The sequence below is a fragment of the Crocuta crocuta genome, unplaced genomic scaffold, assembly GCF_008692635.1.
Source record: "Crocuta crocuta isolate KB4526 unplaced genomic scaffold, BGI_CrCroc_1.0 scaffold310, whole genome shotgun sequence".
NCBI classification, from domain to species: Eukaryota; Metazoa; Chordata; class Mammalia; order Carnivora; family Hyaenidae; genus Crocuta; species Crocuta crocuta.
In genome coordinates, this window is record NW_027532609.1 from 1285940 (window position 1) to 1298655 (window position 12716).

The following is a 12716-nucleotide window of genomic DNA, read 5'->3' on the forward strand; positions in this document are numbered from 1 at the left end:
CATGTGACTCTTAATCTCAAGGTTGTAAGTTTGAGCCCTATACTGGGTATGGAGATTACTTAAAAATTCAATCTTAATGAACCTGGACCACTTTTGTTACACTATACACAAAAGTAAACTCAAAGGGATGAAAAGACCTAAACGTAAAACAGGGAACCATCAAAATCCTAGAGGAGAAAACAGGCAGCAACCTCTTTGACATTAGCCACAGCAACTTCTTACTAGACATGTCTACAGTGGCAAGGGAAACAAAAGCAAAAATGAACTATTAGGATCTCATCAATATACAAAGTTTCTGCACAGTGAAGGAAACAATCAACAGAACTAAAAAGCAACTGACAGAATGGGAGAAGATAACTGCAAATGACATATAAAGGGTTAATATCCAAAATCTATAAAGAACTTATCAAATTCAACACCCCAAAAGCAAATAATCCAGTGAAGAAATGGGCAAAAGACATGAATAGATACTTTTCCAAAGAAGACATCAGGTAGCTAACAGATACATGAAAGATGCTCAACATCACTCATCATCAGGGAAATACAAATCAAAACCACAATGAGATACCACTTCACACCTGTCAGAATAGCTAAAATTAACAACTCAGGAAACAACAGATGTTGGTGATGATGAAGAGAAAGGGGACCCCTTTTGCACTGCTGTTGGGAATGCAAACTGGTGCAGCCACTCTGGAAAACAGTATGGAGGTTCCTCAAAAAATTAAAAATAGAGCTACTCTATGACCCAGCAATTACACTAGTAGGTATTTGTCCAAAGGATATAAAAATGCTGATTCAAAGGGGCACATGAACCTCAATGTTTAAAATAGCACTATCAATAACAGCCAAATTATGGAAAGAGCCAAATGTTCACTGACTAACAAATGGATAAAGAAGTGGCATATGTATATACAATACATACCCACAATGGGATAGTACTCGGCCATCAAAAAGAATGAAATCTTGCCATTTGCAACAGCATGGATGGAATTAGAATGTACCATGCTAAGTCAGTCAGAGAAAGATAAATATCATCTGATTTCATTCAGATGTGGATAAGAAACAAAACAGATGAACATAGGGGAAGGGAGGGAAATATAAAAGCAGAGAGGGAGACAAACCATGAGAGGTTCTTAAATTACAGAGAACAAACTGATGGTTGCTGGAGAGGTGTTGGGTGGGGGGATGGGCTAAATGGGTAATAGGCACTTGCTGGGATGCGCACTGGTGTTACATGTAAGCAGCGAATTACTAAATTCTACTCCTGAAACCATTATTACACTATATGTTAACTAACTTGGACTTCAATAAAATTTTCTAAAAATCTTTAAAAAAATGTGGGTTGTTTCTTGTGGGGCTACGTAGAAAGGAACCTGAGACCTGGCTTAGGTAATTCCTGACGTAGGAAGCCTCTGGACTAAACCTCATTCAGGATACCTTGTTCAATTGTATTTTGCAGATACTGTGTTTTTTGTTTGTTTACTATTTACAAACTGAAGACTTGTGGCAATGCTGCATCCAATAAGTCTATTGGTGTCATTTTCCTAACAGCATTGCTACTTTGTGTCTCTGTGTCACATTTTAGCTATTCTTGTAATTTTTCAAACTTTTTTCATTATTATTATATTTGCTAGGGTGGTCTGTGATCACTGATCTTTGATGTTACTACTGTAATTGTTTTGTGGCACCACAAACCACACCCATATAAGATAGCAAACTTAATAGGATAAATGTGTTCTGACTGCTCCACTCACCAGCCGTTCCCTGGTCTTTCTCCCTCTCCTCGGTCTCCCTATTCCCTGAGACACAGCGCTATTGAAATTAGGCCAATTAATAACCTTAAGTTGACCTCTAAGTTTTAAGTGACAGGAAGAGTTGCACATCTCTCATTTTAAATCAAAAGCTAGAAATAATTCAGCTTAGTGAGAAAGGTATATTGAAAACTGAGGTAGGCTGAAAGCTAGGCCTCTTGCACAAGGTAGCCAAGTTGTGAATGCAAAGGAAAAGTTCCTGAAGGAAATTAAAAGTGCCACTCCAGTGAACACAACATGATAAGAAAGTGGAACAGCCTTATTGCTTATATGAAGAAAGTTTTAGTGGTCTGAAAAGATCTAACCAGCCACAACATTCCCCTAAACCAAAGACTAATTTAGAGCAAAGCCCCAATTCTCTTCGATTCTGTGAAGGCTAGAGGTGAGGAAGCTGCATGAGACATGTTGGAAGCTGGCAGAGGTTGGTTCATAAGGTTTAAGAAAAGTAGCTGTCTCCATGACATCTAAGTAAGGCACATAAGGTGAAGCAAGTGCTCACGTAAAGCTGTGGCTTATCCTGAAGATCTAGCTAGGTAACTAATGAAGGTGGCTACACTAACAACAGAGTTTCAATGTAGACATAAGACAATGTCATCTCAGACTTTCATAGCTAGAGAGAAGTCACTGCTCAGCTTCAAAGCTTCACAGGGCAGGCTGTCTCTCTTGTTAGGGGATAATGCAGCAGATGACGTTGCATCCAGTTGCTTTAAGTCGAAGCCAATGCTCATTTACCATCCCCAAACCATAAAGCCTTTAAAATAAGCTAAGTCACCTCTGCCTATGTTCTATAAATGGAACAGCAAAGTCTGAATGACAGAATATTTGTCTATAACATGGTTTACTATGAATATTTAAAGCCTATTGTTTAGATCTATTGCTCAGGGAAAAAAAATCCTTTCAAAATCTTACTGTTTGTGATATTTTGCAATGCACCTGGTCACCCGAGCTCTGATGGAGGTACAGCAAGATTAAAGTCGTTTTCATGCCTGCTGACATAACATCCATTTTGCAAACCATGGATCAAGGAGTCATTTTGACTTTCAAGTCTTGTTATGTAAAGCTATAGCTGCCATAGATAGTGATTCCCCCCAGGGATCTGGGAAAAGCAAAGGCAAACTGGAAACCTTTTGGAAAGGATTTAAAATGCCATTAAGAACATTTCTGATTCATGGGAGGAGGTCAAAATACCAACATGAACAGGAATTTGGAAGAAGTGGATTCCAACTCTCATAGAGGACTTTCAGGATCTCAAGACTTGAGTGGAGGAAGTAACTGCAGATGTGGTGAAAATAGCAAATGAACTAGAAGTGGAGCCTGAAGATGGGACTGAATGGCTGCAATCTCATGATAGAACTTTAATGGATGAGGATTTGCTTCTTGGGATGAACAAATAAGGTGGTTTCTTGAGATGGAAACTGCTCCTGATTAAGATGCTGTGAAGACTTTTGAAATGACAACAAAGGATTTAGAATATGACATAAGCTTAGTTGATAAAGCAGCAGCAAAATTTGAGAAGATTGGCTCCAATTTTGAAAGGAGTTCTGCACTGCTGTCTTATGTTAAGAAACTGCCACACCCACCCCAGCCTTCAGCACCCACCACCCTGATCAGTCAGCAACCATTAACATCAAGCCAGACGTTCTACCTGCAAAAAGATTATGACTACTGAAAGCTTATATAATCCTAATTGAAGATTAGGATTTTTTAGCAATAAAGTATTTCTTAATTAAGATACACATATTATTTTTTAGATATAATGCTATTACACATTTAACATACTACAGTATAGTATAAACATAACTTTTATATGCACTGGGAAACCAAAAATTCATTAGATTTGCTGTGTTGTGGTGGTCTGGAATGGAACCTGCAATATCTCAGAGGTATGCTTGTATTAGGGGAAAAAAAACCCGTCAGCTGATTAATGAAACACATAAACTGGGACTTGAAATTTTCCTATATGAAATTTCCTCCTTTCCTAAGAAGGGCTTAACTTCCCCTAATCTGGGAATCTTATAAAGTCAAATGCCACAGCCACTTTTGGTTCATTCATTCAAACATGTTCTTAGTACCTGCTGCATGTTTTAGATAATGTGCTAGGTTGTAGGCACACAGAAAGGAGCAAGCCAAGAATCTGTACATCGAGGCTGGATAGATCTTTCCAAAAAGCAATGTAAAGAGTACTCAATTACAAAGTGAATGAAGGAGAGCTAAAGTCACCGACTCATTTCTAACAGAGTGGAAGTTATTATGAGTTCCTGATTTTAGTAGGCTGATAAGGTAGTGAGGTGTGCCACATAAAATACTAGCAATATTTCTTCTAAAAATCTTGAGATAGACATAAGAAACATGGGGAAAATGTTGAAGGTCTGATTGAAAAAACATTCTATCACTTCTTTGGGAGAACATTTTGGGTGGCTGATACCCTGCTAAATTCAGTTTGGGGTTGATCAAGATGTGACAGGTCAGAATTTGTTCAGTGATCTCATATCACCATCACTCAGAATAAAATCATCTCTCTGTAAGGGGCAACCTTCTTAAATAGTTTTCATGTTACATAAAGACCAATGTGATTTTTGCACCCACAGAAGACAATACAAATCCCCAAACAGCTGATTCCTTAAAGCAGTGCTGTCCAAGAGAAGTTTCTGTGATGACAGACATGTTCTATATGAGCATGTCCGATACAGTAGTTACTCGCCACCTGCAGCTCCTGAGCACTTGAAACGATGTTCTTCTTTGCTGTATCTCTGAGAGATGGCCTCTCAGCCTCTGCCTAAATACTTTCAATAATTAGGATCTTCTTTCTTTGAGTCTGCTTGCCCCAAGCCAGAAATCTGAAACATACCACAGATTCTTCACACCATTCATATCAAAGTAACCACTAAGCCTTATGTATTTTGTCCCTTAAATATCTCTAAAATCTGTCTACTGTTCCCCTTCCCACTATCTTAGTTGAGGCCTTTCTCATCTCTTTATGTGGTCCTGCCAAAGTATCCAACCACTACATTTTAGGCTACAAATACTTCACCTCTAATCCATCCTCTCACGACAGCCTGTGGAGTGCATGTTCTAAAATGCAAATTTAATCACACTATTTTTCTGTTTAAAACCTTTTGATGATGGGTTACTATCACAAAGAGCAAAAAGTCTAAGGTTTTAGCTTGAAATGCATGACCTCCTCTAACTCTTCAGTTCACATTTTAGCACCACTAAATGGTTGTGGTGTCCACGTGTGCCAGGCTGTTTCACACCTTCACGCTTTTGTTCATGCTGTTGCTTTGGTTTGGAATACTCTTCCCTCTGTCAACCAGTTAGATTAGTTCAGGAATTACCTCGAGGAAGGGATCTTTTGACACCTTCCCCTGTGTAATATAAAATATATTCCATGTGTATCTCTATCACTGCATTTATCATATAATACTGAAATCATTACCAAGTTCATCTCTTTTCCTCCAGGTGGGTCCCTCAAGGCAGGGACTGTGTCACACCCTTAGCACATGGCACAGGACTCATAGTAGCAGGTGTTCAATACACACCTAGTAAACACTAGGGCCTTTTCTGATGTGAATTAAAATTTCTGGCTCCACACTGGGTGCTGTATGGAAGTGCTGAATCATTATGTTGTATACCTGAAACTAATATTACACTATATGTTACCTAACTGGGATTTAAATAAAAACTATTAAAAAAAGGAAAAAAGAGAAAATTCATGGCTCTAGTGTCCAATGTTTGCTCCGTGCAGCAATAAAAACCATCTCTCCAAGTAAATATAGCATTTGGATGGGGCATAAAAAGGAAAGGCTTAAATATTATTTATATGACATTTTCACTTACCTAAATTGCTGTAGGTTGCACTACAGGGATTCAGGTCAACAGTATCTGAAACGTCTTCTTTTTCTTCTTCCCTTTCCAGTTCAGGTAGGGGCAAGGCTGCCGCGACAGAAGCACAGCCCCCATCATCTTGCCTCACAACAACAGGTCTTGGATCCCGAGGAGAGAAATCCTCTGTCACTTCATGGGTTTTGTGACTGAAACAAAATCAGACCATGGTTATACTGGCATTCAAAGGTCTTGCTAAAATTGAGATTTATGGAAGGCATTTACTAGCCATAAATGTAAATAACTGGCCCTCGAGTCATAACAATGGGTCATAAGCCCTCAAATACTTGTCTGAATAGAAGGCAGTCCTTCATGCAGGCTGATCCTTTTATTTATCTTGATTCAGACATATTGAGAATCCAGTTTGGTAGAGGAGGTATGGTAAGCTCAGAGGGAAGCTTAAGAATAAGAAGGTAAGAAGTGAAAACTTTTTTTAGGCAGGAGGTGGTGATGGTCGTGGTGAGCAAGCTGAATTCTTAACTAGTTAGAGACAAAATACACATGTGTGTAGTGAACTATTTAGCATACTTACTATACTACAATACATAACACTCTAGCAGATATCAAATACTTTACATATTTACTTTATTCAATATATAGTATTTACTACATGTGAATGTATTTAGTAATGATCAAGAATCAAGTTCAGATGAGACTAAATCAGGATGTTAAGCAATTGTTTTAGCAGTAAACTGAAGCCAGGAAAGCCTTGTTGCCAGGAGGACAGAAGCATCAACTTTTGCCTGCGTGGATGCAGACAGCAGACAGCAGGTAAGGCAAACGGAAAAGAAAGTTCTGCGTTCTAGTTAATTTTTTGTATTAAAATGAATCTGAAATATCCTGTTAGGCACATACCACAAAGCGGCATCCATAATACTTTGCGTTTCCAATCTTGTTTCACTGCCGCCCACTCATTTGCTTATAGCTATCTTTTCCAATCTCCCCCGGTTCCCATCCTGCCTGAACTGTCAGTTCTGTCGCTATAAAGTACAAGGGGATGGAACAGTCATTAAGTGTTGGTAGAAAAAAGCTGGCCTAGTTAGGAAATCTCACTGGGCTATCCAATAAAATAAATTTGAAATCAGGCATCTTTAATGGGTTCTGAAAGTGTTCTTAGACTGTCATATACTCACCAACTCTTCTTCCTGTCTTATTTATTTTTTTTAGTGGGCAAAGAGAAGAAGGCGAATATCCTATATACTGTTTACATGCTATTTCTGGATTTTCAATTGGCAGTGAATCATGGTGACATTTACAAGTTCTTTAAAAGAGGTACTTTGTTTGATCATGTGTCATCAGAACATATATCACCTGTGGATTTGAGGGAGTAGATCTAAAGAAGGAATACCTTCTTATCAATCTTTCATTATGGAAATTATGCATGTGTCTGAACAGAAAAATAAGCCTTGAAGTCTGCTGGATACTCAACTTCAAAAATACTCCTTCAAAGCTGGCAGAGCCAGAGGTCTCTATACACTGGAAGTGAGCAATGAGCAAGAGGTTCCTTTATGGTATCTGGCTCTCTGGGACACTGGTAAAGTGGAAAGACACCACTCCACCAGCAGCTAGTAAGGTGGTTTAGGTAAAGGAGGCCTCACACAGTAAAGCATGCTGCCTCTTAATGGGCTGCCCTAGGTCATCATCAACCCAAAAGAAGGGCTCCAACAAAACTAGTTTCTCATGGTAGGGAGGATCATAAAATCAAGGTAAAAAGAGGCCTCCACTTCCATCTATTAGTAAAGACAAAGGAAAGTGACACTTCTGAGACACTCTCGGACACCACTTAATGTAGATCACTAAGTCGTTATCAACATACTTCAGGAGAAGGAAAACGATCTTTACCGGGCAAAAGTTCATACAAGCTATTTCTGATTTCAGAGCAATATATATAAACGGACATTCTCTTCTTATTTTAGAGTCAATTTAAGACATTCCCTAAAATGCTGTTTTTAGGCTCCTGATCTCCGCAAACTTGCTCTTGCCTTTTCTCCCTCTTCCCCCAACCTCCTCATGATTACTAGAAAGCTCTCTTTTCCATTATCAAAAAGGATTGGTAAAGGTTGGTTCAGAAATCACAACTCTACCCTCACTTGTCTGTTTTCCTCCTAAGGAATGGGCTATTTACAATGAGTCTCAGCTATTGTGAAAACCACAGAAAGAATTGCTGCTATTAAACTGTGAGAAGTTCCCTGGGCCTGTTCCCACATACATGAAACACGGCTCTCTGCTCTTAAGGGCTTCTCCAAACAAAATATGGATGCTAAGAAGCAAGAAATGTTAAAGACTCACCCACTGTACTCACTCATACAATTCCCCATTAAAGGATATTCTACAGGGCCTTCTTTGGTCTTTTAATCATGTTCTAAAGCTCTGATGTACCAGAGATCTCACTGAGCTCAGGAGGACTACCAGATACAAGTTTCGAATTCTGCACCTTAATATCATCCACTGCACCTTGACCTTTACTTTAGGGGTTTGGTCTGGGAAATGTGCCAAACTGCCTCTGGGAAACTAAGCAAAGTGAAAACTAGTTTTATTAACTCTTTGAGGACCAGCGCAACACAACCTATATTACACATGAAGATTAGTTTTCATAAGCACATGTTAAAATAAGTACACTACAATATTAAATCATCAATGAAAATAATCATCAACTATCAAGAACGATGCAGAGAGAATTGATGAAAGTAAAATCACAAGGAATTGCAAATGGATTCTAAGATGTTTCATCAGCATTTACTGTGACAGCAGAGTCTAAAAACAAGGATGTTTTTTTAAAAAATGCATCAATGATATGTCACATCTTGATGCTTGAGGGAAGAACAGCTCTTTGTATGATGAAAATGGTAAAAGATAGATGGGAAAGGGAGAGGTTTTGAGAGTTCAAGCTTAGAAGTGGTAACATACTAGGACTAAAAAATGAAAAAGAATTGAGAACAGCATCAGAGAAGGTTGACTCAGCCACTATTTATCAATAGAGAAATTGTCTAGGAAGGAAGAAGGAAGTAAAGTCTGACAAGTTATCTAAGGCATATTAATTTCATAAGGGATATAATTTTTGACCATTGATTTGTTTCACATTTACATATAAAATCAGAAAAGCCTCTCAAATAGTAAAATGGCACTTTCCTAAATACAGACTTTATCTCCTAACAAAATGGTTCACCACCAATATTTCATCGAGAAATGTTTAAGATAATAGGGAAAACACCAAAATGGGAATCAGAGAACCCAGGTTCTGATTACTTGATCAGATCTATTACAAACTAGAGGATAGCATCAGGAAGGAGATAATGAAGAAAATGAAAATTTCCCCCATTTTATCCATGAGACAGAAGGTAAAAAAAAAAAATCCTCAAAATGAAATTACAAGAAAGCTACTAGAATTCTAATACACTGTATCTCAGCATGTCTTGAAATAACAAATATGACGAGGATAAGGATAACTAGATTTTTTTCCAGGTAAGTACAATTTGATATTCATTATTATAAAACAGAATTGTTACCTGATACATGGCTCACAGAGAGGAAGTTAGGATTTTTCTATTTCTACTATTTAAATTCATGATTAAACCATCCCCAGTTCTATAGTGCTATGAGGAATGTCTACTATTACAATGGTTTTGACGTCTAGGTCCTTAATTGTCAGGTTGGGTCAAACCAGACTTAGCCTGCTTTTTTCCTAGACCCTCAGCATTCACTGCAATCATAATGGAAGACAGCATAAGTTTGCCTGTACCTCAAATTCTTTGACTGACTTTTTCATTAATGACAAGTTTGTAATTGAGATTTGGTGTGTTTGACCTGACACTTAAAAAAAATTGCCATAATCTCCACAAAGAATTCTCATTTTCTGAACATGGAGAATGATCTTAAGGTGTTCAAAGGAAACTGTAACACTGTTACAGATTTGTCTGTTCTACAAATGAATTCCTTGGTAAGGTTATCACTCATCAGTCTGCAATATTCATACATAATTCAAAGCTGCACAAGCCACCTCCTGTGGGAAGCTTACTTGGCTTACCCAGGTGGTAGGATTAATCATTACACCATCAAATGAAATAATCCTTTTTTTTTTCCCTGGCAAATCCGTTCAAGACAAATTTTTGTAAAAATTCTGTTAAATGTCTGCATGTACTTTTTAAAAGGCAAATCAAATTCCACATTAAAGTCCTTTATGTATCAGAGTATTTCTACAATTTCAGTTCAACTTTATCTCAAATTCCTCATTCAGCTTCAGAAGGGACGGTAAACGGAATCAGGCTTCTACAGAGACCATCTGCCTCTTTGGGCAAATGGTATTCTAAATTCCCATTTGCCATCTCTCTTTGGCAACATTTGTCTCTATTTGCCTAAGACAGCCAATAAACAAATGTGTGATTTTTAAAACCTCTTTTTATTCCTAAAATTCAGATCAAAGCATATCCAGAGACAGCATTTCATAGTTTTGTTAACTGGTTTCAGAGTTGTTTATTTCGGGGGCTGCTGGGAATGATGGACTTTTGCAGAAATGGAATATATACCAACACACAAGGAGAATTCAAAGTTATCAAATCCTACACCTTTAATCTATTGGAAGCAGGAAAAACCTCATTTTTCTGTCCCTGTACCCCCCACCAACGTGACATTTCTTAATCCTATCTTAGTTTCCAGGTCATCAACTTGATTTTGCTACACTTTCCAATTACTGGCATTCTCAGGTAGAAAAGTGTTGTGTCCACTGATCAGTATCTTAGTGTCTCCAATTTTCCACTAAGCCTTCTGTGGCCTTTAACTGAAAACTTCAAACTTCTCCTAAACTGAGATTAACCTTTAAGTGAGATCTGATGAGTTCCTGCTAATGTGTCTAACAGAGTCTGGTCAAACACACCAGCTCTTACTAGTGAATGAAGTGGCTGGGTCTTGGAATGGGGAAGACTGGCAGCCACGTGCAAGGTCTTGAATAGACTCTAATTTTCAGACACTGCATGGTTTCACTTTTTAAATTTTAAACAGATGTGAATAGCCAATTAAAAATGTCTTTAGGCACTAGACCACAAGACAGTGAAGTAGACAAAAACACAGGCCACTGTAAATCACTGTCATCTTCATAATACCAAGAAAAATTACAGTTTTAAAATCCTATGAAATACGAAGTCAGAATGTGATCTGTGCAAATTAGCAGAAAAGATAAATTAATCTTGGAAAAGAACAATAAAAGAAGCCTGCCTTTTTCAATAACAGGGTTATAGCAGTAGCTTCTCAGCATCACTATTTAGGTAGGGCTTGTCTCACTTGTAAAGAATGGTGTGAGATACTGATTTCCTGAAAAAGCAAGATATGAGAAGAAAATACAGGCCTTTCCAATAGGACTACCCTATGGAGGATATGGATGTCTTTTTTTGGGCCCTTGACTTTTTACACAGGCCCAGAAACACTGGAAAAGCAAGTCAGTACACCTTTTCCCACCTTCCTCTTATCTCCCTCAACTGTCCATCTGCCCTTCAAGTGAGAGGATGAAAATGACTTTGTATATTAAACTCTCCAGAAACACTGAGGGCTCAAGAAGGGCATGGGAACCCAAACCACTCGGAACCTACTCCTACTTAATACCGCACAAGCTACACACTTTTCCATTTAATTCACAGAAAGATCTCAGGAGGTAGATGCAGTTGCTTTCATTTTACAGATGGGGAAACTGAGATTGAGAGCAGTGAAATGAACTGCCTACGATCACAAGGGAGCTTTGGCGGTAGAGTCAGGATCTGAACTGGATACTCTCCTACTCTGATGTCCACCAAGCTGGCATCATAAGGCAGGTATACTGTAAAGACTCAACAATAAACGCTTATGAAAATTAAGAAGTGGAGTGGTTTTTTTAAATTAAATATATATTTATTTTTATTTATTTATTTTAAAATGCTTTTTATTTATTTTTGAGAGAGAGATAGAGACAGCGTGGGCAGGGGAGGGTCAGAGAGAGAGAAAGACACAGAATCCCAAGACAGTCTCCAGGCTCTGAGCTAGCTGTCAGCACAGAGCCTGACGCAGGGGCTCAAATCCACGAACTGTGAGATCATGACCTGAGCCAAAGTCGGACGCTTAACCGACTGAGCCACATAGGCGCCCAGAAGTGGACTGTTTTGAAAAGAATACAGCTATTATTAAAATCATTAAAAGCCATTTAAAAAAAATACTAATGATTACAGATGTGTTCTATTTTTGAAAAATTCTAAACAAAGTAATTACACTGCAAAAGGATTTATTTTATTTTTATCATGAAAGAGAGCAAGTAGGGGAGGGGCAGAGAGAGAGGGAGAGGGAAAGGGAGAGGGAGGGGGGAGAGGGAGAGAGGGAGGGAGAGAGAGAGAGAGAGAGAGAGAGAGAGANACCATGAGATCATGACCTGGTCCAAAACCAAGAGTTGGATACTTAACTGACTGAGTTACCCAGGCATCCCACAAAAGGATTTCTTTAAATAGGGGCTGCTTTAGTACAGACTCTGTTTATAGATACACCACCACCATCACCTCTGCATTTGTTGAGTGCTTGGTACTGTACTTAAATATATACCTCCTGGGCGCCTGGGTGGCTCAGTCAGTTAGGTGACCGACTCTTGATTTTGGCTCAGGTCATGATCTCACATGGTGAGATTAAGCTTGTGTTGGGCTCCATGCTGGGTGTGGAAACTGCTTAAGATTCTCCTTCTCTCTCCCTCTGTCCTTCTCCCCTGCTGTTTTTTCTCTCTTTCTCTCTCTCAAAAAAAATCTATACATCTATATCTCCTAACAATAACACTTCAAGTAAGGCTTGCTATTCCTACAATAGGAAATCCTAATAGTAGCCAAAGCTTATATAGTACTTATTATGTGCCTATTCTAAGTCACGTTTCTCAGAGGTGGCACTACTGACATTTTAGACCAGATAATACTTTATTGTGGAGGGATGTCCTGTGCATAGGAGGATCACACTAGCATCTCTAGCCTCTACCCACATGTTGGAACCACTCCCTCCTTCCCTAGTTAAAAATACCAAATAGTCTCC

At 38.5% G+C, this 12716-nt stretch overlaps 1 protein-coding gene across 4 annotated transcripts in view; it reads right to left on the reverse strand.

Moving 5' to 3' along the window:
• The window catches only part of PEAK1 (pseudopodium enriched atypical kinase 1), a 255618-nt gene that overhangs the window by 41894 nt on the left and 201008 nt on the right, over positions 1–12716 (reverse strand). For all 4 annotated transcript variants that reach the window (XM_077780461.1, XM_077780463.1, XM_077780464.1 and 1 more), the window contains one exon: positions 5649–5842. In XM_077780461.1, the coding sequence (XP_077636587.1) occupies positions 5649–5842 (194 nt within the window). The remainder of the gene's footprint in view (positions 1–5648; positions 5843–12716) is intronic.